We start from the raw sequence: 27,895 nt of genomic DNA on the forward strand, positions 1-27,895 counted from the left end.
ACTATTCTACTGAATGTATATTAGTAAAGTTTGATACGTTTAGTTGGATATGTAAAAACATGTCCTTATAAAACCTAGATGTTATCACTCTGTCGCTCTCGGTGCTATGAGTAGGTCTGTTGTAAAGGAATAATGTTGTGCGTGTTAATTCCATCTTTCTGTTGGAGCCGGGCCATTATAATTCTCCCATTTTGTGCAGCCAAACCGCGGGAAGTTATTTGGATGCACACACACACACACACACACCCACCCACAGACACACACTAATACGGCATCACAGCGGAGGGAGCCAAATCTGGTCAGCAACATAAATCACACACCCCTCACTTGGCTTCATTTTACGCGCATGGACAGTGCGGACGGGTTGGGCACCTTCTTGGTTTGTTGGCCGCTGGAGGTCAGATTGAACGGTGTGTGTGTGTGTAGAACAACAGATGCCGCACCGAGAAATAAGCCTTTAATACCCACAGGACTCAGGAGAGGGTAACTACACTCAACTCACAATACTACAGACTTAAGTGAAACGCTTCTTGCAACTCATCCGTGTCTCGGTGTCGCGTTTCCTTGAGGAATATTTCACTTTTACGCACAAAAAGGCGCTCAAAGAAGGCTGTTTTTGCTGAGTTAAACGGCGTCCTCGGACACATCCACCTGTTTCAGAGGTAAACTCTGTCTCATGGATTACTTGTCCATGTCTCTTTTTCTGGAACCGGTTGAACGATAATCTGAGCTGGTCGGTACATCCGTGGGATAACACCAGTGGACCCCTTTAGCCACCATGCCACCCAAGAAAAAGGTAAACACAATGGAATATTCTGGATGATTTGAGTGTGTGTGCCTGTGTGTGCTTGCTTGTGTGTGTGCTTGCTTGTGTGTGTGCCTGTGTGTGCCTGTGTGTACGTGCATGTGTGTGTGTGCCTGTGTGTGCCTGTGTGTGCCTGTGTGTGCCTGTGTGTGCCTGTGTGTGTGTGCTTGCTTGTGTGTGTGCCTGTGTGTGCCTGTGTGTACGTGCATGTGTGTGTGTGCCTGTGTGTGCCTGTGTATGCTTGCTTGTGTGTGTGCTTGCTTGTGTGTGTGCTTGCTTGTGTGTGTGCCTGTGTGTGCCTGTGTGTGCGTGCGTGTGCGCGTGTCTAATCAAACTGGAAGAGTAGGAATGCACCATCTGTTGCACTGGGCGTTAAATCCCTGTGTGAGGCCGCCGCCTTTCCAAATCATTGCCCGGACTAAAGCAGCCACAATGTGCGGATAGAGATGCATCTCCGCATGCCTGTATTATGTAATTGGTCTAGTTGAAAACCACGGGCTGCAGAGAGAGTTGCATAACTAATGGCCTGTGAAGATCAGATGGAATTAATCTCTTTCTTGCCCTTTTCTTCCACTTTTGGCCCTTGGATCTGCTATTTACTCTCGCTGTGTGATTTTCCAATCATTTCCACTCCATATGTGATAGCAGTTTTGTAATGTATAGCAGCAGGTGCATGCAGTCAAGTTCCTTCATGATTTTCTGAGATATATCCGTTTTACCTGAACATTTCTCTCATGAGTTAAGTGTTGCATTTCAGTATCTGACATCCTTTTCATCATTTGCATTATACAAACGATTTTCTCTTACTGTTGATATCCAAATATAACGGCCAAACAATTGGTCTCTTTTAGAGGAGATCCCTTTGTGCATTCCCATTACATATTCAAGTCACAGAGCAAAGCACTCACCTGTCAGTCTTTGAAAAACCCAAAGTAACAGCTGCTGTTCTCAAGGTGTTTCCAGACTCCTTAAATACTCCTCTTACCATCTGGGGGAAGACATATTCTCTCTGCTGCAGGATCAAAAACACATTCTCACTTCCAAGTTGACATTTCTCGCTTAATTTGGACCCTGTGGACCTAAACATTTAAAAGTTATCATTTTCTTAGGTGTCCATGCAGAAGTTACTTGCTGGAATGGTTTTATTTCATATACAATGTTAACATGTTCTCTTCCTTATTGTTATTTCTCTCAGGCCACTTGTAGAGCTTTTAAATAGGCAATAAGCAACACATTGATGTTTTTACTTTCTTTTTATTATTACGTTTGTTTCCACCTGTGCAACTTGTTGGTTCTCTATCAGAGAAAATAAGTAATGTAAGGCACAATTCTGTTTCTTTAGAGGTCTCTGGGTACATATGAAAACAGATCCATAGTTGTGCGACTTTGATGCAAGGACACAATTTGGAGCTTGTGTTAACTGTCTCTGCATTACAGCGTGCTGGTTAGTGCTGCCCCACTGCTTGTTACCTAGAATAGGAAAAGCCTCTTAGTCGCTGTGACAGGGGCATTACATTTAGATACCTGCTCTCCTTCCAGGCAGGAAGTGGAGCTATAAGGCGAGGAATACTAGGTTACCTGTTTCCTTCGGGATTAGGACTGTTTCCAAGTTTACAACAGTATTATTTTATTTTGTATATACATATTCTTTGTTTAGTTTAACCTGACACAAATATTTTCTTGCAGAATAGTGAAATATTCAGTGAGAGCTGTGGTCTGAAAATGTCCTATGTGCAATAGAAATGATCATAACATAAACGGTTGGCAAAATGTTTTTTCTATAATCCCGCTCACACGCACACCCCTCCTTATTCCAACAGTAATCATGTTGCATCATAATGCTGTGCAATGCAGACGGGCACAGACACTTGCCCTCTGTGAACTTTAGATCAAATATATCTATTACAGGAGTCAAGCAAGCCAGAATTAAGTTACACAGATAATATTAATGCTGCTATTGTGTTTCTATCTGATGATTGTCAGGCAGCGTGAGCACAAGCCGTCCAAGCATCGGAGTTGGCTGTCTCTGAGGAGGATGCATTTGTCTCTCTTGCTTAAATCCTGGATTGACGCGTGCTATCTTAATCTCCTTACTCAGAGACAATCAGAGAGAGAGAGAGAGAGAGAGAGAGAGAGAGAGAGAGAGAGAGAGAGAGAGAGAGAGAGAGAGAGAGAGAGAGAGAGACCCAAATACACATTGTCTTTCTCTCTGTAATGATTTTTCCAATTTAGTCTTTGGTGCAGAAATGTTCTGATGTGTAGATTATCTCTGAAGTAGTAAATGCTATACATGAGTAGAAATGTGAGATAGGATAAGAAAATCAGATATGAATGAATGAAAATGTTCCTGTCTGGTCTTTTACACGACCCACACCTCATGGGCTTATTCAGACACATCAACTAACCCACCATCCTTTCACAGCATAAAAACCAACGAAATACAAACATTATCTCAAAAATAATGTTAATCTAACCCTTCCATGCTTCAGGAGATATCCTACAATTTAAAAAACAACAAACCTCAAGGCATGATAAACAAATCCAAGCAAGATACAGTATATCTACAACCAACCACTTCATATTTGATCCAGTTCATAAGCCAACAGTCTGCAACCCATATAAATAATGTCAGGAAGGTATTGTTATTCATGTATCACCACTTTTATATTCAGGTTAAGGGCTGATCCCATACTGAACGATACTAATCCGAAAATAAATGTGCCTCTGGTTTAAAATCCCTTCTTACAAATGTGGATTGGTTGAATGGAGCAGTCAAAGCAATACCTACACCAAAAGCTGTGTAAAGAGGCTTTTTGGCTGCATCGGTAATCTTCCAAGGCCAATAGCGATACCATGTTATATGTATGCCTTCTGCCTATATGTTTATCCCTGTCTGCAATCAAGTTAGAAGTCTCAGATCATTTTGAGCGGTACATAACTGTTATAGCGGTACATTGAATGGGTATAGTCTCTGAGAGAACGTAAAAATGGAAAACAAGTGTTTTTCTAGTTTTAAACTCTTTCTTACTGGTGACATTAGCAATGAAGATCAACCCCTCATTAACATATTGTATATACATAAATTACTTTTAGTGCATTCACAGATCCGCTGCCACTCTTGATCTATAATTGGAGATCTAAAGGGCCTTGATGCAACCTTTAGCCCCACAGACGGAGACTCTGCCAAAGTAAAGGTGCTGGAGTGTAGCATCAGGCAGAGGGCACGCAGCCAGTCTCCTTCAGACAGATGATGCACAGCAGCTGATTGGAAAAGGCTCGGAAAAAACCGAACACACAATGCATGTTAATGAAGGAGCGATAGAGAAGCTAAGAAATGCAAAGTAAATCACCAGCAGCTAAATTGCAAGAGTGTTATCAGATAAAGTTCCACCTGAGCAACAAAGAGACAAAACAAGAAAAATACTTATAGGGGGGAAATTAGAGTGTGAACACCTGGGCTAAGTGCCAGCTTTTCATTGGGGGGACGGAAGGAAATTGGTCCCAATTAAATCAGTGACCTGCTCCGCATAAAACAATGAACTGTAGAAAACTGTGCTGTAGAAGCAGGCTGTACTTTTTGTGTTTTTGAGGCACAACTCTACACAATGAAGCTCAGCAGTAAGGTTTACTGAAGCAGAAACACATTTTTGACCAGACTCACAAGATAACATATCCTATATGAATTAAAATTAGGGTTGTCAAACGATTATAATTTTTATCAGATTAATCACAGCTTAAAAATTAATTAATCATGATTAATCACCATTCGAATTATGTCCAACATATGCCATTTCTTTATGTACAGTATATTGTTTTGGGAATGGAAAGATAAATGAAAGAAGGTGGATATATCCATTTAACATACAGTATGTATGTATGTATGTTTATTATAACATTTTTCTGTGTGTCAAAATGAAAGACAGCCCACACACCTATCAATCATCAAACCGTGGGGTCTTATTTCATTACGTGTTGATTTCTATCAACACGTAATGTTATATCGATGTATAGAGATGTACTACAGCAAAAGTATTCTCCGTCAGGACTTCCTGCAACAACAGCACGCCGTTATGTTGATTCTGATTGGCCAGAAGACATTACCAAAGATGTTCTATTGAGAAGACGATCACTACGTGACAAAAGTTTTCAAAACCGTTTCTAGTCTTCGGTATTTCCAGACAAGTGGCTACTGAAATCAATCTTACTGCTGTCTGTGCAATTTACTCGGCGCGAGTTGGCGGACTTTATTTTGCTTACTTTAACATCATTTTTCACGGTGGGGCTAAGCCATTTATTGATATGGCTGTAGCTTACCCCAGCCATACCCTGGCGCTGCCACTGGTGGGATGTATGGGGCGGGCCATTCTGCGCATGCGTTAAATGCGTTAAATATTTTTAACGCAATTAATTCAAAAAATGTATTACCACCGGTAACGCTATATTTTTTACAGCATTAGTTAAAATATGATATATTTTACGTGTTCACACCAGATGAAAGCCAGGGCTGCTTTCCAATAGTGATGTGAATAGGACGACGTAATTTAGCCTTCTCGGTTTCGGAAGTAAGAGTCCTATTCATTTGATGCAAAAGCTTTTTCATGGGTCTGACAGCTGGAGAATAATAACATTTTGGATTAGTAGGGCACTTGGAGAGTGCAGACCACCACCAAGGGTGTTTCCAGAAGTAAATCATAAAATCCGCTCTGATATTCAAGCCAACATTTTATGGGTTCTTCTTTGGCAAATGCTACTGTACACTTTCATACAAATTGGCCCAGTAGTTGTCCTATAATCCCGCTGACAGAAAAAATAAATAAACAAACAAACAAACAAACAAACAAAAAAAAAATCCCAGAATCAGTCTATCCTTTATCCTTAATAACTGATATAAATATTTAGCATTTCAATTCATATATATATGTTTTCCTGTAAGCTAGGCAGCCTCTTTACTTGTTGACATTTTCCAAAGTTACTCACTAATCACGATAAACCTACATTACTTGTTAGATGCTTTTTATCCAAAGCGACTTACATACTCAATACTGTGGTCAATCCCACACAACGACATGTTGACTGCAGTAGGGTTTGAAACTGTGACCATCTGATCCCCAGACCTACATGTAGGCTCTATCCACTGTGCCACACGCTTCTCTATATCTTGAGGCAGAGTATGTTGTTGGTGCCACACAAAAGCTGTTAAGATCACTGTCCTTTTCTCCAAGTAACAAGACACTGAGCTGCTACAGGGCTTAAGGCGTCGTAGATGTGCTAATGCTTTAGTTGCTGTGTCAAGGTGAAGAAACTCCTAACCCTGGCTGTCTTCGCTTAGCTGCAAATGAGACAGATAACAGCAGCAGAAAGCATTCATCAAGCTGCAGGCATGTTGAAGAGCACACACACACACACACACACACACACACACACACACACACACACACACACACACACACACACACACACACACACACACACACACACACACACACACACACACACACACACACACACACACACACACACACACACACACACACACACACACACACACACACACACACACACACACACACACACACACACACACACAAACACACACACAGTAATCAGTAATCATGTTGCAAATGCTGTGCAATGCAGACGAGCACAGACACTTGCCCTCTGTGAACTTTAGATCAAATATATCTATTACAGGAGTCAAGCAAGCCAGAATTAAGTTACACAGATAATATTAATGCTGCTATTGTGTTTCTATCTGATGATTGTCAGGCAGCGTGAGCAGAAGCCGTCCAAGCATCGGAGTTGGCTGTCTCTGAGGAGGATGCTTTTGTCTCTCTTGCTCTAAATCCTGGATTGACGCATGCTATCTTAATCTCCTTACTCAGAGACAATGAGAGAGAGAGAGAGAGAGAGAGAGAGAGAGAGAGAGAGAGAGAGAGAGAGAGAGAGAGAGAGAGAGAGAGAGAGAGAGAGAGAGAGATGATCTCTGTAATGATTTTTCCAATTTAGTCTTTGGTGCAGAAATGTTCTGATGTGCAGATTATCTCTGAAGTAGTAAATGCTATACATGAGTGAAAAAGTGAGATAGGATAAGAAAATCAGATATGAATGAATGAAAATGTTCCTGTCTGGTCTTTTACACGACCCACACCTCATGGACTTATTCAGACACATCAACTAACAACAAATCACACACACACACACACTGCATCCCAGCCTTCATGTAGATATCAACCGCTCTTACATTTGCACGTTTCTCCTCACTCCTGCTGCTTCCATGGGTTCTTTGAAGCTTACAGTACAGTTTGTTTTGGCGTGCAGCCAGCTTAAATGACATTTTATCTGTTAAATATTTGAGGTCTTCCTCTCTGAGAAGTACAGTAGCAGAGGATCTACAGCAGATCTAACTGTCATTTCAGTCACCCCTCTATGGATCTCCCAATGGTTTCAATGTACTGCTCAATTACTGTAAGCGTTTTATATCAGTACATGAAGATGTCTTGGACTTCACTAAACCAGACGGAGGTTAGGACAATTACTACAAGTAACAACGGGACAAGTTTTTTTTATCAGTGGGAGGCATTTATGCTTAGGTTGCAATTGTATTCTTTAAGGTTAAAGTATCATAAACATCTAACCTAACCCCAGTTTCTTAATTCAACCTGATGTTTTCATGTTCATCATTAAACCCTATAGTAGAACAGAAACATGCTGTTTGAACACACTTCCAGTCTAAACAACCTATCTTTTACAAGGCACACAAAGCTGATTCTTATACAGTATATATATTTATTTTGGTTCTACAAGAGAATAATTCCAGGATATAAACTCACTGCACATTTTCTAATAGTGTTTTTTTTTGTTCGGATTCTCAAGTGGCAAAGTTTACTACTAAATCGGTGTTTTTTTGTTTGCTGCTTAAAGCCCGAGAGACCCCGGTACTGGGGGCCTCGTGTAACATCTTGCAGGAAACAGTTTCTGAGGGCATGTTCATTTAATAAACTATGAATGTTTTATATCCATGTAACGGAAAGAAACTCATCTAACTGATCTTTTTTTTTTTTAAATAAAAAAAAAAAACACAGTGCTGCTGTAACGCTGAGCCTCTGAATTAGCAACGAGCGAAAAATGCTAACAGATGACTGCACCGAAATCCACTCACAAAACCTTATTATTTATCTTTGCTGCACATCTCAACCCATCGTTTCACATCGTGAGGGGACACAGAATCGAGGGGTATCCTTCATTATCACTCAAGTATATGAACTCTCAGAGATAATAACAAGAACACACATCAAAACATATGGAGCTAGGTAGCTAGAAACGGCAAAATGGCTAACCTGTGTGGTAGTCTGGTCAAAAGTGCTCTTCAATGGCATTACAACGATCAAAACGATGCTGAAGTTAATCCATAGGTTAATCCAATGTGTCTGTGTCACTTTGAATGATTTCTGATAATCCATGAGCAATGAATCTGCTTTTCGGTTTTGAGATGTCAGACCTAGAGACAGCTTCACTCTGGAGCAAAACTGCGTGCGCGAAGCCCCCACCTTTTTGTTTTACCATGTGTGTGTGCGGGGAGATTCCCCTTGGATTCTATTGGCTCTAACGGTCAGAAAGAGATGTCAATCACCAAAATCGACCAATGGGTTCCAGAGAAACGGTAAAACCTCCCATTTCCATTTTTTGTTTTGCTAAACCTCTCTAAAAAGGTCAAATGTCACTTGTTTTGCATCAATCTTGATACAGGGTACTTATTATATGTTGTACTTTGGATTCCTAAAGCTTTTAGTCTACCTTACCATCATCCAAGGGTAGTTTTCACTGTAATTAAAAAATAATATTTGGACGGACAATATAATTTACAGTTTTTTTACTATGTTCAATCTGAATTTTCTTTAAAATAAAAAACAGCTATATTTATTCTGATATCTTTTCTACATCCGACTCACAGGTTTATCATTACTTTGAGAAAAAAGATTATTAATTTAACCCTTTTAGAAGGGAAGATATGGTCATTTGTTCTGGGAATGTCATTTTCGAGCCTGAGACCTGAAAAACAGGCTCAGGGCTAGACTGGTTAACAAATCAAACTTGCTTTAATATATATTTTAATGCAAACATAATCTGCATCTCTGCATTTATCTAAGACCTCGTGTGGTGACTAAACTCCCAATGAGTAAAGTCGCTCAGAGGCTAAACTCGGCTCATCACTTTAATGTGTTTCAAGAAGAGTTCGTACTGAAGTTAGTACGAACTTCATGAGGTTTCATAAAGACAGAAAACACAAATAATCCCCTTAGCAGGACTATACGGTCAGAATAAAAAAAATCTCCCTCTTTGTCATCCATACAAGCCCAGCACACAACAGGTGCACGAAATACCTTACACCACACCATGTGATAATTGCCTGAAGTGTCAAATTCTATTAACAGAAATAATAGGTAACGGCAAAATAAGTATTTTGGCTCCTGCACCCCGTCCAGAGTTCAGTTTGTCCTCTGGAGAAACGCAGAGCTCCAGGCCGGCCAGCTGGTTGCCGGCGCCTCCATGTCTCTGATTATTTCACTTCAGGGATGGACTCTATCTCCCCAATCAGACGCTCCTTTGCTAATGCAATGTCCTGGTGCGGGCAGAAAGAGCTGTGTAAACGCTTTTGAGCGGGAAAGGAGTCACCTTCAGGTAGCACACCAGAGAACGTAGCTTCACTTGTCCAGCCATCCTCCCATCATCCTTGTCCTCCACCTTCCTTCACACACTCTGATCTCCGTAGTCACATTAATGGACTGGGATGACTTCTAGAGAACTCAGGAAGAGATGGAGGGAGGATTAAAGAGGTGGGGTAGAGAGTTTGAATAAAAGACTGAACATGAGAAGATACATTTTTAACATTTTTGAAGACAGCGTTAAATAAGATAGGAAATTCACAGTAAAACAGTGCTGTAGCTCAGTTTTTTCTTTATGGAAAGGGAGTTTCTTCCAAAGGAACTGTTCTGTGCTTCATAGCCGAACCCTTTATTTCACTATCACAAAATGTGCCCTCTGAATTATAAGTTTTGGGTTGCAAACAATGAATATTTTCAGCACAAATGATATGACATTTTGTGATTGATTTTGTCTATAAACTGTAGGAAAGTTGTACAAAATAACAATGCAAACTAGGGATGTATGCAAAGTGTCTGTTTGTTTCCAACCCTCCACCTAAAACTAAAAAACAACTTTTATATAAAATAGAGAAGCATTAAAATCCCGCATTTGAGGAACAAAGATACAAAATAAGGCTTAAAAGATGGGACTGTCCTAAAAACTATGATTTGAAAATGTATTTGTTTTAAAATTCCCAATTAACTTTGCTTTTTAAAACTTGTTCTGTTGTAAAATACAATCTTCAGTCACTTTTAAATCCTGTGGTGTCTGGATAGCTGAGCCATCTTAACGATCACATTTAAGGGATAATGAATAATATCTGAATTATTTGAAAACAGTTAAATCTGTGACTTTTACCTTGAGTAATTCAAAGTCAGAACGCCAAAAAGTCAGTTGATACAGTAATTCATATTACTCCCTCATGTTTGCATCTCTTAAGTAGATATTTCACCTGCGCTAGCTGAACATTGTTTAATAATTCCGCGGGGGCGTTTTGTTCTGTTGGCTGCGTGACATTGGCCTGCAGGAGAGGCGGTGCTGTGCGAGCAGATGTCTTCACCATGCCATGTGTAAACAGAAAGCCATGCATGGGCATAATTCAGCCCCGGGAGATGTATTCCCTCCTCCTCTCTTATTCCCTCATCGTTTTTGACATTCTCTGTCAGCACATTTTCTCTACTGAATCCTGAATTTCAGCCATAGGTGCTTTTAATTGTCAAGTACTGGATGTGATAATGATCATGCATATCTGCTGGTTTCGTTCACAAGAGCTCCTTTGTCCTTGCTTGTGTTTTGATATCATGAGCAATTGAGGTGAATTTTAAAAACAGGTCTCTTTATTTTTGTTCAACTCCATAACGTTTTGACATTAAATCCTCTGCCACATTAGCTTGCGGCTCGAGGGATGACAATGACTATTTAGATGATGGATTGCCAGGTAATCCTGTACAGATATTCCTGTTCCCCAGATGATAATTCTAGATAAGTTTACTCATGTACCCTCACTCCCTTCTTTACTGGTACAGTCTCTCCTCCCCGAGCTCTCTCTCTGTCTTCCCACTTCTTTATTATATAGTCTATTTAAGCTACGTCTTTTGAGCTTGAGGACAGGTCCATCATAACTATTGGGCCATAACAAGGACATGTGGTGTATTCTGTCACACATCTATCAAAGTCACCAGTGTCAGGCAGTGAAGTGTGCACTCACTTGGAAGAGGGTGGGGGAGTAAATGAGAGCCGGGGGGAAACTGTTCTCAGGTTGGTCTTGAACAGTGAACACAGTCTGGACCATCATTCATACCAGATACTCTCTTTAATGAACACGACATAGGGAAATTCTCCTCTATATTTAGTCTTCCCTAAATATATTTTTCATGTTCTGAACATTAGCCAGAGAGGTTTTGGAGAACACATGCTGTCTTAATAACGTTCACTGGAAACCTTTGTTTCGGTTCAGAAAGTGAAGCATACTGAGGGAGAGGGGGGATTGTTTTCTGTCTAGGGCAAGTCTTCAGGTTTAGGCCAACATTTGCTTATATTTCAACAATGATTTGCTGTCTTCCTAAGGGTTTGATGATAAGGTTTATACCACCTTTACTGCAGTTGTGACAAAGTTAGTAGCAAAAGGACTTGAGGCAAGACTGACTATTTCCAAGGTAAAAAATAAACGGAAAAACAAAGGCTCAACAATTAGCATGCTATATCAAAGACAAATGTTATCTGTAAACAAACTGAATAAATAGAAAGACAAAAATGTATGCATTTTAGAGGTAGAAAATGCTGGAATAATTTACCTCAGTATTCTCCACCAAGGAATTGTGGAATTGTACATCTTCTACCCCAGCAGCTGTTTTCAAAATACAGAAATAACAACAATAATATTTATAAACTTTTTGTACAAATCATAAGTATAAACATAAACCTTGTTGTTAAAGATATTACTAGTTGACTAGCCAATCAATGATTATTGAGTTACTCCACAGTATAACAGTAAACAAAGCAAGTAAATACTATTACTCAGGACAATTGTTTTGCATTTTCTGTAAATTGGTAGTGTCTAACGCTATATTTCTTAACGATGAAGGCAACCTCAGATACTGTCTGTGTGCACCAGTTTTAGCTAGTTGTTGTTTTAGGTCTCTTATGAGTCAGGTATCATCCCTGAGACTCCTGGAAGCTGCAAACAGTTTTTGCTTCCTGCTGTAGCTCAAAAGAAATGTGACAAGTTGTAGAAGTTACACAACGTGACTCTTAACAGCAAATGTTTTTTACATTTCTGTTTGTGTATGCCACGTACATTATGTAATTGCTAATGCTAATTATTTGTATATTGAGGAGACACAGTTGAAGAGACTAAGCTGCAGGAGTGTGCAGTCTGCTCTCTCAGGCTTCACTAACTGTATCTGTTGTTCTCTGATAACTGTACTGCTGTTCTGCTCTGTGAACCTTAATTATACACAACTAAAGCGTTCACTTTCAGCACTCCAGCAAATATGCATATGAACATATTAACGGCATAGCCTACACTGCATAGTGACATCCTGAATCAACACCTCCCTAAATTCAGTTGTAGAGATCCAAACGCCAAACTTGCCTTGAGTCTGCACTTGGCTCCAAACGGGAGAGGATCTGACGTATAAAGAAAAAAAGGTATCATAAATGTTTACAACCGCCCAAAAAGCGGACTATAACTACCAAAGCAAAAACTAAAAGGTTAAATAAAGAAAGCTTATTTCTGACAACAAATGAGTGAAACCGAAGTACAAAAGGCAAATTAAAGTAAGATATTTTAGTCAATACAAATTAACGAGGTTGGCAGCAGCAGAGCGGAGGGAGCGGGTGGAAGTGTGTCTGGAGGAGGTCAGTAATTTAGGATAGGGCCAGGTTATGGAGCGCTTTGTATGTCATCAGGAGGATTTTGTACTTATTAAAGTCATTTGCAAGTGTGAATATGACATTGCCAATGGTACATACATAAGTATTTTTAAAGTATTGTGGCAATTTAACAACGTTTTAGGAAGTAGAAAACTATTTAAGATTAGAAAAATATTGAGTTTGACTCGCTGGGCATCTCTAAGGACTTGTTGTGATGTTAAAATGCAGCAGACGGAGCCGACGGTCGGTCACCAGAGAGAGGATTCCTGACTTTGGGATGTGTGTTTTGAGTGCCAGATTGACGCAGAGGGCTGTGCCGCCTCCTGGCTATGACACAGAGGGCGTTAATTACCATGTCTTTGAGGGGACAATTTAATCGCTGGGACACGTGGCACATAAACCTGAGCGCCCCAGGAGGGATCCGCTGCAACACTTCCTCACAATTAAAGGCAGAACAATTCTGGAGAAGGGACCGTAAATGACAAGGCAACTCTTTGAGATGTTAAAGCTTAACAGGAAAGCATTTAATCAGTGTTTGCGTCCTACAGCCGTACATTCAGAGGTCTTCACAGGAACAAAATGTGGAAACAATCCAAAAGACAACTGTGGAAAACCTACTCTGCCGACCAGCTCCACATTGAGGATAATGAAACACGATACAAAACGCAATGGACAGATAATACCGATGCCTGAAACAGCATGGTGCTCTATCAATTAATAAGCCAGAGGAACCATTATAATGTCATAAGGCAAAATGTCAAGTCATTAAAACTATTAAAAAGAAAAATAGTTTTTTCACGCTTCACAGACTATTTTTGCAAAAAAACATCATGTAAATAATAAACCAAAACCTAAATGTGATTTTTTTTATATAAAACTTTAAAATACCTTAATATATGTATAATGTATTAAGCTGTGACGCCCACTACGTACATTTAGGGCAATTTCTGTTGTTTCAGACAGAGGGGAGTATAGACTGTTTTAACAATTGAATAATGTTTTCTGTGCCGCTTTGGCGGAGCTTTGTCAAGTCTGAGAAATGTTACTCAACGGATCCATTTGGACACAATTGGCTCTGGATTGGAGATTTTGAATTAAAAAGCAAAAAAAGCTTGCATTTCTCCTGCTTGAAGTGCGGTCTGAAAGACATGCCAGTAAGGGAGGGTCTAGAAATGCTTTTCAGGTGCATTATGGGAGGTGTAGGCTCCAGTGTTTTTGGAGCGTGACTGATACTACTGCAGTGAATAAAATAAAGACATCCTAGTCTCTGCTGCATCAATATCAACACATTGTCCTGAATCAAGTCCCTAAGCTTTATGGATTTGCAGTACCAAATTGCTGCATGCAGAAACATGCCACACGTTGAGAAAGATGTGCTTATTGGATTTTAAAGCGTTTTGATTGATTTGTCTTTATTTTTTCCAAATCTAAATAAAGTCATAACACACACTGATCAAATCAATGCACAGAATTAATTTCACTAATTGTCATTCCTCTCTCTGCTGCAGGGAGAGCGTCAGGACTCGGACCTCCACGAGGAAAGAAACGCCCAGGCGCAGCTGGAAAAGGCCCAGGTACTTCCTCTCAGTTGCATCATGGGAACCCACCATACTCAAAGACTTGCTATTTAGAGCGGCAGCTTTCAAGGACATTGTTAAATCAGAGACAGGAAACACATTCTTCAGGACATAAGATTAGCGGAACAATATTATTCTATGAAAATGAGTCATTGCAGTGTTCATCCTCATCCTTTATTTACTGGATGCCTGGGGGGGAATGATAATAAGGTATATTGATTATTGCTGATTCAGTTTAAAGGAACACTTTTGAGCCGAATGCTCTCTAGCATTTTAGCAACATCATTTATTTCCAGACTCTAATACAGTTTTTTATTATATTTATGAAAATGAACATGTGATAAATGCTTTTTCATTTCGCAACTATGATGATAAACGAGGACAATAATCTGTACTCCTGTGTGCAAGGCAGGTGAGGGTAAACACTACATCTAATGTCACTGCTCTGTGTTCTAGCACAGATGTATTTAGATTATCTCACATATTTTCTCTCATAAAATTCAAGTTTTTAAAGTTGTCTTTTTATGTAACATTATGATAATATTTAGGATTCCTTAATTTGGTACGGTTAAGTGTGATGCGAGGATTTGAGAACTATTAATCTGTGCAGCAGAAATGTTTTCCTTCTTCTTCCACATCGACATCCACATTCATCTTGAAAATATTGTATTTATTTTGAAAACCCCTTAGGGGGGCATGACCTGCAGGTTAGGAGCCGGAACAGTATGAAGTGGCAGTAATAGTGATGTTTCAAACATTTATTTTTGATTCATTACTCAAAGTCAAGTTGACCCATTGCAACCTGTAAAATGAAAATGAAAATAAAATGTTGCTTGCTGGCATAAGAAAATGTTTATAGTTCCGTGCACTGGCTACAGTTGTTGTTTCGATTCACCAATGGGTTATTTTCCACTTTCTTTTCTGTGGAGATTATGAAAATTAAGGTAATTCCCCAAATAAATTAAAATATCAGATCCTATATCAAACTCTTCACCTGCTAATACACGTCCCATTGAATATTGAATTAAATCCTCCCCACACATTAAATGCACTCCAGCTGGTGCTCTGTAATTGAAGCAGCCCGTCACCTACTGAACCCCCCTCCCCCCCCTCCCACAGCCATGTCTCTCCAAAGTGGAGTAATTAGCAGCCTAACCTGCGTGCCACTGACATTTGGCTCTGATAGGATTACACCACCAACGGGCGTTCAATCAGACGGACGGGTACGGTAGCTGCTGTGAAGCACATCTTAATTTGTCATAGTAGGAAACAAACATGAATCACTTGTAAAATGTTTTGTGTCACACTTGTCATGACCCACTTGGAGACTTGAACAGAACAGAACAGAGCCAACATGCATAAAAAGGACAGGAAAAAGTAAAAGTTTTAAGAAATAGTATTGTCAAGATAAATCTAATGACAGTTAAAAACAACTGCAAATATTCAAATATTTCAAGGATCCTTTCAAAAATACAATTATTTTATATATGATTAAAATAATAAAGAAATTAGCCTAATATCCATAAAGCAGATTTCACAGCCATGCTCCCAGGCGTGCACACCATAGTTATCCTTAAAGTGCAATTATCTCGGTATCATGATGTATAAAATGAACGTTTAGTCTCTTGGTTACAATCCTGCATATGCTTAAAAATTGTATTTGAACAGATACAAGTTTTTCTTTGTGTTTTTTAATCAAGGTTCCCCGACACAACCTTATTATAAACGTGAGAAATATGGTTTGCAATCTGTGGATTCATTATAATGTGTTCACCTGCAATTTAGTGAAATATTAATAATTGTTTGCGCAAAAATGTGTTTGTCATTAAAACTTAGGCAATAAAGATGAGTGTGACATCCGTTAGTAATAACATTTCTGTATGATCTCCTGTCTTGTGTTCGCAGTACAAGCCTGTGGCATTCGCAGTACGTTGCAACTTCTCTTACACGCCAGCAGACGACGACAACGCTCCCGTACCGGGCCATGCCGTCACCTTCGAGGCCAGAGAATTCCTCCATGTCAAAGAGGTTTGAGACACATACACAGCATGATCTATTCACATAAAGATGGGAGGTAATGGAGACAAAGAATGCAAAAACTACAATGTTGAATGCATTTCTTAACATAAACAAAGGACAAATAAACAAAAGCCAGGCTTTAAATTCTCATTATTGTTTGTATTTTTAATGATCAGAAGTTTAACAACGAGTGGTGGATCGGCCGGCCGGTGAAGGAGGATGGTGTGGTGGGCTTCATCCCCAGTCCAGTCAACCTGGAGACCATCCTCATCAGAAGAGAAGTCCAAGCGAGAAAAGCTGCAAAGGCCTTAGCCAAGTATGTTATACTTGTTTCAATACAAGAAAAACCAGCACAGAAGCCCATGCTGCCGTGTGCTGATTTATCTTGTAATCCTTATTATAATCTTTATTGGCCCAGCACACATACAGTACAAGAGATACACAGAGGATCACAAGACATTCCCTTGTATGGTGTTCGGGTCTGTGGGACTCGATTTCATTATTTAGCTAAAGAAAAATGATAGGATAAATTATTTTTTCAAACTCACACTCAATGGCCTTGGCTCATTTTCTGTGAAGAACATACTTTATATCAGAACACATTTTCAATGACTGCAGCTTGTGATTAAATGCATTTGAATGTAACAAAGATAACTTAAACATCTTTTATCTTGCAGCTTAATCCCCTGACAAGGCACTATCGCTACAAGCCATAAATAACCTGTCAGTCTTCTCACTCCCCTACACAGCACACGCGTTCATGTGCATGCGCTCTCACACATATACACATCTGTCCCTAAGTTTCTTACTACCAAAGTGTGTGTATGTGTGAGACTTTTGTGTTACTACCCCTGCCATCCCCGCACAAGGTTGCAACATTGTTGATAAGTTCAAGCACTGACACCTGTCTGCTCTCACATTCCCGCATTATGTCTTGCGGGAACCAATCTTTATTTTTTTCACATTCTATCCAAGCTGCAAATTTGGGGCGGGACACAAGAAATAAAGCTTCGCCAGTTTGGGTCCTTATCACAACTGATCAAGATGGCCAAAAGATTCTCTGCTCAGAGGGCCTTGCAAATGATTTTGGAAGAGAGAGAACCATTTGATGATGATGTGGAGGAAGAGGAAGATGTTTCAGAATGTGAGGATCCCATTTCTGAGAATTCTGAGTCTGACAATGACTTTGAAGAAGATAATGAGATCGAGCATCAGCTAGTTACAAAAAAAAGACGAGCCACAGGACCAGCCAGTCAGCGGGCAAAAAAACAAGTAGCACTTTAATTCATTAATGTGATCTAACAAATGTAAAAGGGCAAATATTAACCATATATGCTGTTTATAGTATATTGCTTCTAATTGGGATGAAGTGAACATCTGTTGAGTATTTTTCACATAAAATAGTTTGATTGTTTTGAATTGAAGCCCAAAAAGGCAGCGGGTCCACGAACACTGGCTGAGTAACACAAATATCAACACACCATACAAGGGTTAAAACTTCTGTTGATGATCTTTGTTATTATAGTTATTCAGCAATACTGTAAGTGCAACTAACCGATCAGAGCAGACTGGGCTCTGGTTTCAGACAGAGGGTGAAAAGAGGTGCTGCAGCACAGACAGTATGAGGAAAATTAACACTTTTTGAACATTAAAGCACGTAAACATGTCACAGTAGAGGCACAAAATAAAAATATGAAGCTGAAAATGAGCATTAGGGACTAAAACGACATCAAGGTGTTTTCACTTCGTTAAGACAGTAGGCTATTTTTCCTCTAATCAGACTCACTACCAGCTGAAAGATGTTGACTTGACCCAGTTAAGGTGAAACTCATTTAGAGGATTGTGGATATTTTGCTTTGGTAGCAACAATGCGTGCTGTATCACTTCAAGGGATTCACCCTCAAATCATTTCATGGCGTATGCACACATTTCTTTATTGCCAAGATAAAGACTGCTCTTTCTTTACCAAGAAATAAACATCAAGGTTTTGACTCTAAATAAGAAGGCCTTGTTTTTCTCTGTCTTTAGTGAGAGACATCTGAGCTTATTCAAAACTTTTCTTATTCCAGCAAAGCAGCGTCTCAAGTTGCTCAAGATTTGAACTCAAAAAAATATACACCTCCATCACAAGGTCAGTGCTTTTGTGAAATAAAATGAAAACTATTAATAATTGTTTATTTTTGATGATAGGTGAATTAATATTAAATAACTCTCTTATGCTTTACATCAACAGCCAATCAGCAGGTGAAGAAGAAACCGGTAAGTGATTCTGCTGACATCAAACACGCAGAAGAACATTCACATCTGAATATGAACAGCTTTTCATTTATAAAGAGTGTTATGAAACAATTAGGGGGAAAAAAATGTTGATCCTATGTTTGCAACCGCAGCATCCCACCTTCTGAATAACGGCTGAATAACAGTTCTCCAGTTTTTACTAACATTAACACGTTGGTTTTTTTTATTACAAGAAGTAATATGTTTATATATGCAAATGTGGAAATGTTTGTTCTTGTGTCAATAAATCAAAGCTTTTCACACGGGGATTTATATGTACTTGTATCACTTGGAAAATCTAAAAATACTCTCTTAACTGTATTAAAATTAAATAAATGTTTGCCATGAATTAAAAGCTGTGTAAATGGGCTATGTACTGTACTGTACATGAACGAGATTGTATGGCTCAGAGTATAAGAGAAAAACATGTTTTTCAGAGGACAGCCTTTAAAGAAAGTTAACGCACAGTTACCTACATTTGGAAAAACTGGTTAAACAAACCAACATGAAAAAGTAGAAAAGTCTATTTAAATCTGCAAATAGGTAGTATCCGAAGCAAATTGTTGATGAATTTAAGAGTCTGCCTATACAAATTGACAAACTGTAGTCAAAAAACATACACTCTTTCATTAGTGTATGTAAAATTGCCCAAGATTCTCAAAATGGACCAGTGTGTGTGTTTCTTTGTACTCACAGGGGGAGCAGATTGCTATGTATGATGTAGTGCCTACAATGCGTCCTGTGGTTTTAATGGGGCCGTCACTGAAGGGCTTAGAGGTGAGTCCGGCTCATACACTGTCATCTTAGCACTTAATAGGATATCTTTGAAATGTGAAGAGTACACAAAGTTGTTGAGCTGATACACCTTATTGTTCGCCATACAAATATTGACACTTTGTATTGTACTTGAGAAATGTTACTTGAAGTCCTTGTGCCCTGTGTAATTCCAGGTTACAGATATGATGCAAAAAGCACTATTTGACTTTTTAAAACATCGATTTGAAGGCAGGTAAGTTATTTAATTCTTCAGTGTCACACCTTCCATGCTGATATAAAACAGGATGAAAATCACAACTGTGTAAAAATCCCTGTTTCTCTGTCTCCAGAATTACTATTACACGAGTCACCGCAGACATCTCTCTGGCTAAAAGGTCCATCCTCAACAACCCGGGAAAAAAGGCCTTAATGGACCGGTCAAACACCCGCTCTAATTTAGGTACACATCTTTCACTCTTTTCTTTATCGCATTTTAAGATTGCAATTTCTGTTCACAATCATTATTTAATATACGGTACATAGATGATCCTTTATTCAACGGGATGATGTAAGACGGCAAAGATGCTCATTTGCTTTCCTGCCGAGCCTTAAGCCTGAATGTGCAGATTGAAACCATGCGCATGCACCCGTTTCAAATGTTATCGGGCAATTAAGTTAAAATAACTTACATTTTGGAGTGGGGAAAAGTCCTGTGTTTCTTTAACTCATCCATCCATCTATGCATCCTCCCTACCCTATATGGAATTAATCGATCTTTACATATTTCACCAAAAACCCTCCTTTTGTCCCGTCATAATAACAATTCCCACTAGGAGTCACTGTGTTCTTTTCTTCCTATCTGTGAGCAACCATTTGGATCAGGGGTGTCAAACTCAATTTCATCGCGGGCCACATTCGCATAAAGGTTGCACTCAAAGGGCCGGTTGTAACTATATAAATATAATATATATATGAAATAATGTATTATATTACATTATTGCCTCTGAATTGGATTATTATCGGATAGGATAATAACTTAGTAATTAACTACGTCTGAAAGCAGAAGTCCAGGGTAAATAATTGCAAGTCTCTTCAGTGCGCATGTCACAAAACAAGATGCATTGTGGGACATCTAGTTTATGGGCAACCTGCTTCTGTAAAGTGGCATGTAACCGTATAATAAACGTATTATATTCTTTGCAAGCTCTTCCGGGGCCACATAAAATGAAGTCGCGGGCCGGATTTGGCCCCCAGGCCTTGAGTTTGAGACCCCTGATTTGGATAGATGATTATGGAGCACCCATATCTAGGACAATGAAACCACTGATTACAGCCTTTATTTGGCTGATATCATTTGAAGGGGGTGTCTCATGTTTGTATGGCAAAAATAAATGTGCAGTCCTCAGCAGGATTGGTTAGTTTAGCAAAACAGACTGGAAACAAGGGATTGTAATAAACCTGGTTTTTACAGAGCTGCTGCTGGCCACGCCCCTCTGGAGCGTCCTCATGATATGTGAGCTCTGTGAAGAGAAGGCTGACAACCGGCAGAAACGCAGCTAAATGCTGCCGTGATTAAACTCCATATTATGTTCCAAACCACATCAAGCATTATTTCTGAAACAGTATGGAGCTGAAACGCTTTCTCTCACACGGGTTTACCACAAGGACAGTACCTTTTATATTCGGCTTCTTTACACATATTCTCTCCGGAGTGTTAGCGATGCTTGCTAATGTAAAGAGCGACCATATTACTTCCAAAACACGTCGCGCATTGTTGCTGATATAGCACATAGCATAACATATGTTTACCGCTAGAACAGGGCCATTGTATGTATTATATATATATATATATATATATGACAACTTTACTCTAAGTCCTGTAGACATCCTGCTGAATACACAGACACACAGCTGCGAGAGGGGATTCAGCTAGCCCACTGTATATGGGAAATAGGTTTGGACGTGGGCTGGACGTTGCCAAGAGTTCAATTTAAAGCCAGCCCACATTTCAGTAATGACGTCAAGTCCGCAGCAAATCTATATCAGCTCCGTTGTATCCCCGTTTGTAGAGATGTGGGTAAGCAGGAAAAAAGAGAGGCTTGTATTTTCATGTCAACCCAAATATTTATGTATAAAAGACATCAAAAAGTGCAATAATAGGTGACCTTTAAGCATCAGATTAGGAAAACAAGTTTTCTCCTGAACCTTTTATGAGTATTTGCTGTTTTGGCCCCACTGACTCTGTGCAGTGGTCAGTCTCCCTTGATTACAAACCGAAAGGAGGATAAGATTTACTTGGTTTTCTCTACTTTTCTCTTTCTCATCGCTCTCTCATCCCAGATGCTGCCGGTATGTATGACTGAAAGCACTGGTAGTCCACATCTGTTTGTTTGAATACTCCACCTTCCTTTCATTACCTCATAAGCACTTTGTTCACACACTGTTCACAGGGCACTTAAAGGACTCCTCATGTTGGCCTCAGCGGTAGACTTTGTGATTTGATTAGCTGCTAGAGACTTGTGGGTCTTGTTTGTCAACTACTATTTTTTTACAATAAATGTTCAATCTTAGCATATAACTTGATAATGAATTGTTTTGGGTTTAACCTTCAACATTTAAGATTTTAGATATACTCATTACTGCATCTTTACAATATAAAATAGAGAACCAAAAATAAATCTCCACATACGTGCTTCTGCAGTAAACATTTATTTTATCATTCAAGATTACACACAATGGTATAATGTGGATGCATAAGAACAATTTAAATATATGGTTCAATGATAGGAAAATATATTCTGTAGGCCTACAGTACTTTCATGAGCTAATGCAAAGAGGAGCTTAATCAGGGCAATCACTGGGCATGGATCTAACAGAAAAGGAAATAAATATTAAAGAATGGTAAAGAGACACAACGTAAGACAATAAGATTACAATAATTAATTATAAGTGGGCAGTTTACACAGATAATCCATAAGTATAATATTGCAGACATAAATATCAAACCGTTAACAGCTTTCTTTAATTGTACAAATGAACACATTTTAAAGTATGAGATGGCAGATTATTCAATTTCACTGAACGTCTGTAAATTAAGCCACTCTGTAATTGAGATGTTCAACATAGCCTGAGTTTTTTGTTATATGTTGTAGAATAATTGGTAATTCAATTATTTTAGGTACACTGTTTATGATAAAGGTTCAAATTGAAATTAAATGTGTGCGATTCATGGATGTCCTGGACCTCAGGTGTCAAAGTCGTGCCTTTTCTCTCTGCTTTTGCAGCTCAGATCCAGGGGGAGGTGGAGCGTATCTTTGAGCTCGCCCGCAGCCTGCAGCTGGTGATTCTAGATGCAGACACAATCAACCACCCGCTCCAGGTGGCCAAGACTTCCCTAGCACCGATCCTTATCTATGTCAAGATCTCCTCACCAAAGGTAAGCTTCACCAGAGACCTGCCCTTTCTTTTAGACCAACTGTTCCTCATCCAACACATTTCTGTAAAATGTCAGCCGTAAGCGTTTTTCTTTCCTTTTGGGCTTAATTTCTCTCCTCTTCCTCTTCACTGCAGGTGTTGACGAGACTGATCAAGACAAGAGGGAAGTCACAGACGAAGCATCTCAATGTTCAGATGGTGGCAGCAGACAAGCTCGCCCAGTGCCCGTCGGTGAGTGCCATCTAGTGGCCAGTGTGTTAAATGTCTTGGATTCTGTTAAGTAATACTAGTTTTTAGTATTGACTGGGTGAGTGACTGGAAAGGTGGATTGTTATCAAGTAATTTAATGATGTTAGTCTTTTCAGTTGTTACACAGAACTATGCATTGCTGCATTAGGCTGTGTTTCTATAGTTGAAGTTGTTAAATTGATAACATCTGATCAGAAATTAAATGAAAACAGAGATTAAACTGAAAATACAATTTTGGTGGTTACATGGCTACCTTTTAGAACAGTGACGACCAACTGTTCTGACATTTAAGGGGGTTTTACATCTTGGTGGGAATTTATGGGAATTTAGTATTTATGATGATGATGGGAAATTATTCAACAGCTAATAGAATGATAACATATGAAAAAACAATGTTTTGAATTAATGTTGTAGACTACATAATCTAGAGATAAGCTTATTTAATTCATCTCATCATCAAAATGTCATTGAAAGACCTAATCACAGACGTATGTGGAAATCAGACTGTGTTATTTTTAAAGCCTTGCCCGATTTCTGCTATGATGGTATTGATGGTATTATAAATTATACATAAAAAGTGTTTCAGGGTAGTGTTTCCTACAGTTCCAATTTTTTCTTTCCTGCAGGAAATGTTTGATGTCATCTTAGATGAGAACCAGCTGACTGATGCCTGTGAGCATGTTGCTGATTATCTGGAGTCTTACTGGAGAGCCACGCATCCTCCAGAGATGGAGCCGGCCAACACTCTGGTGTCCCAGCTGGTCGAGAGCACACTGCCCACTAGTCCTTCAGCAGTACCCGCGGTACATGAAACACACACATACAAACATATAGCAAACAACTACGCGAAGAAGTTACAACGTGTAAAATCCTTTGCAAAGATTTCATACTGTCCTCTCATCCCACTCATCCCATCCGTGCAGACAATCTGCTGAATGTGAGGAAACTGTTTGCATAGTAAATGATGAGCTCAGCAGGAATGTTACTTTATCTAGACTCCACAGTGTGCTGCATCTGCATTTGTTTTCATCTAACATTTTCATTTCATTTCTCCTCATACTTTTCCACTGGAAAGGTGAAGAAATGATATAGGTCTACCTCCGGTGAGTGAGATACCCTCAAATTCTGCTGTAGCTGAATCTTTACCGTAGTTAAGGAGATGAGTAGCATCTTTACAAGTTAGCTTAAAATTATGTGTATTTGTTCAATAAAGATGAACACACAGTTCTGGTGTTAGCTTCCCTTTAGACTAGCGTTCCTTGTTCACCCTCTCCTGTGAAAAACTATCCACCACCTTATTAAATCCACAGATCTGACCAGAGTGCGCTAGATACAATTAGCTAATTCTGCACACTAAGCTGAAAGTAACATCTCCATTAAATGACATTGAACAATGTTCCCCTATTTCTTTTGATATTTATGATGTAAAAGTAACACTTTAAATTGTTTCTCTTTAAAAACTCTCAGGCATTATAGTTCGTTTTCTGCTTACAGCTTGAATGAACATTACACAACAATATTTTTCCCAGACACCTTGAGATTATAATCAAATGCTGAAACAATGGTTACCATTTTAGTCACTTTACAACAGCTTTGCTACTGGGTTAGTAGAACAGATGCAGAGAAGCCTGAGGAAGCAAATGTGTCTGTTCCCATGAGTAAGTACCAAAGTGGAGCAAAATCCCATAATCAGAATTATCATCCAAAAGTATCCAAATTGGCTCTGCTGTGATACAGTCTATTATGTGATTGTGAAAGTTGGCGCTTTAGGGCCAGCTGCTTCCCAAACTGCAAATGTTTGTGTTTGGACATATTTTCTGTGTTTGAAATCGCATCCTTATTTATACTTAGTAAAAACGAATACTGGAAAATACAGGAAAATATTTAAGTGGAAGAGGCAATGTTGATTCAAATGTATGATAAACTATTATCTATTAACTAATTCAACAGTAGCTCTTACTGGCAATGGCTATTACTGTAATTGTATACTCATACAGACACGTATGTACAGTAGTATGAAACACGTTAGAATGTGATTTTAAACACAGGCATTGTGTTTGGCGAGTATTTTTTTGAGTAGCTAGATTACTTCATAAGTGCTATATGCACGTATGTGACATATCATTGCATTTTCTTGTTGCAGGATGGGCACAAAAACAAGAAGGCAGCTGCCGCCAAGAGGAAAGGTTCCCGTGAGAACCATCTAGACCAGGAGCAACCCTCAGCCCCAGCCCAGGAGCAGAAAGCTGAGGAAGGCCAAAGAGAGGAGGAAGAGCAGCTTCTGAGGAATGAACCAAAGAGACCCCAGCACACCCACCGCCATCACAACCACCACCACCGCCGGATAGAGCATCACAGCCACGGCCAGCACAACCAAACATCCGGTGGGACTGAAGTACGGTCAAGCAGGGAGTGCAGCCAGAGGCCTCCCCGAAGGCACCTGCCCGTGGAGAGGGAGGAGGAAGCGGAGGATGTGGTGGAGGAGGACAAGGAGGCAACGCGCTATAATCACAGAGGCCATAACCACCACCATCACAACAGCAACCACCATCACCACTCACAACAACCGCACCGTGGAAACAGCGAGCCACGCGCCAGAGAAGACTATGAGCAGGAGCACAATGAACGCAACCGTCAGCACAGGCGTCACCAGGATATTTCCCACCGGACACAACACACAGATCACTATCCTGCACACAATCATCACAACTACCACGGCAAAGACAGAGACATGGACAGAGATAGAGACAGAGATAGAGATAGAGACAGAGAAAGACACAAGGACAGGGAGAGAGACAGAGATAGGGATGGTGGTAGAGATAGAGACAGAGAGGCACGGCAATTTCACAGAGACTCCTATATACACGAGTGACTGTTTTTTCTCCTGTGGCTTGGTGCATGGTTTTATGCTGCTCAAGTTATGATGCACTATAACGGCCTGGGCAGGGTGTTCTTCTTCATATCGTTTGACATTTTAAATTGTTCTTATTTTTACCCTCTGCCACTCACTCACACATTTTGTCCTTTATTTTTTCTATGGCAAAATTCATACTGTCACTCGGTTTTGCCTGTCTTAATGTCATCTTATTCATATGGCGCTATCTCTGTGTATTTAAGCACAAACATTTGACAAGATAAATGCAAAGGTCCTGCAACATTTTCCAATGTTCACGCAAAAAGCCAAGAATAATCAAGGTTGCAGTAATTTTATTGTATCCATTATGTCAAGATCACAAGTAAATGTTCTTGTTATCTTGGGCTTGTTTTAAAGTGATAACACAATAAATACACTGAGTTTCTATTAGTTACACCAAACTAAAATTAATACAATCTAATATACAAGTCCTGCAATAAATCCAACTTTGATGAGGTCATATAGTTCAGTGTGTATTAAACAGGGATACAAATTTACTTTTCACAAGTTTACCTAGCCAAAATGACATTATCTGGTGTTCACCTCTCAAAAGTAGATATGAGAAGATGTTACCTTGGCATCTGACAAATTGTGATGTCGATATTTGACACTAAATTGTTAATGGATAGATCAATAGATAGAACAATAGATCAAAAGTGAGCGGCAGATTCGTCCAATCTGAAAAAAAGCTATCGGGAGAAAACATCTCTTTAAGTACAGTAACTTGTGATTTGAGATGAACAGGAAGAAATTATGGAAATTAATCAATAAGTGTTCTCGCTTCTGTACACTGAACACATTTATAACTGTTGTTTCTATCAACTAATTCAAAGAGAAGCTTTGTTGTAGCCGAGGGTTCGAAAACTCTAGGAAACAACAGACTTTTGGTGTCACATCTCATTCTGTCTCCATGTGTTACAATCTGTGTATCTTCCAAAAACAACCATTCATTGTACACATTGGGAAGGAAACTCAAACTATTTTGTTACATGATATTAAAGGGAAGTCTTACTTTGCTTCCTACTTTTCTAAATGTTGTTCAAGCTTATTTGTTGACTTGTATTTGCACTGTGTGGAAGCATGACATATCTTTAGGTGACACTGACCTGCTATATGCTGGATACTCTATGCATCTTCTTGTGATAAAATATATTGCTTGAATACAACCTCTATGCATTTGTAAATACTTCATAATTGCCTTGTTAGGTAAATATAAGGAGAACCAGACAGCCTGTTGCACTGTTTGATAGAACTTGACCTACTGTGAATGATTGCTCTAGACTGAAGTGGCTCTGATCCTTTAACTTTTTTTGTTTTCATTATGTTTGTTTTGTACAGCATTCAGATATTTGCATATGCAAATATGCATTCCATTGTTGAAAACCATTAAAATATAAACCAAAACATGTGGTTATTGACATGTTATTGTAGGACGTCAGCACTTCCCAAATTGATAAAATTGTTGCTAATTGGAATTACTTTATATAAACTAGCTTGCAAATTTTCCTTTGAGGATTAATAAAACCCTAATCTGTAAATAATAATGGTTTGTTTTTTGATCATTTATTATTAATCTGAAATGGAGTAGAAGTTAAGTACACGCACCAATAGTAGAAAGTACAAAAGTATAATCTAGTCAGTTATCTGTAAATACCTATTTTTTAGAATTCTGAAATTACAATGTGTTATTATTTCTTTGAATTCAGAAAAATAGAGCAACTTCTCTCACTTTTCATTAGGATTAGGCCTATGCACCTTTCACCAGTGAGTGTAAACCATACAGATTACAGTACATTCTTTGTATTTAGGTAAAATACCCTGCTGTCTGTGTCCAATGTACACAAG

At 39.2% G+C, this 27,895-nt stretch overlaps 1 protein-coding gene across 1 annotated transcript; it reads left to right on the forward strand.

Annotated features, from left to right (window-relative positions):
- The first annotated feature begins 307 nt into the window (after positions 1-307).
- On the forward strand, positions 308-27,454 carry cacnb2b (calcium channel, voltage-dependent, beta 2b). Its single transcript, XM_079649596.1, has 13 exons — positions 308-796; positions 14,332-14,397; positions 16,306-16,428; positions 16,596-16,735; positions 18,489-18,550; positions 18,653-18,678; positions 19,393-19,473; positions 19,647-19,705; positions 19,803-19,912; positions 22,737-22,888; positions 23,023-23,118; positions 23,763-23,939; positions 25,280-27,454. The coding sequence occupies exons 1-13, from the start codon at positions 779-781 to the stop codon at positions 26,006-26,008; spliced, it is 1,839 nt and encodes a 612-aa protein (XP_079505722.1). The 5' UTR covers positions 308-778; the 3' UTR covers positions 26,009-27,454.
- Positions 27,455-27,895: the final 441 nt, after the last annotated feature.

Source organism: Notothenia rossii, assembly GCF_949606895.1.
Source record: "Notothenia rossii genome assembly, chromosome: 9".
NCBI classification, from domain to species: Eukaryota; Metazoa; Chordata; class Actinopteri; order Perciformes; family Nototheniidae; genus Notothenia; species Notothenia rossii.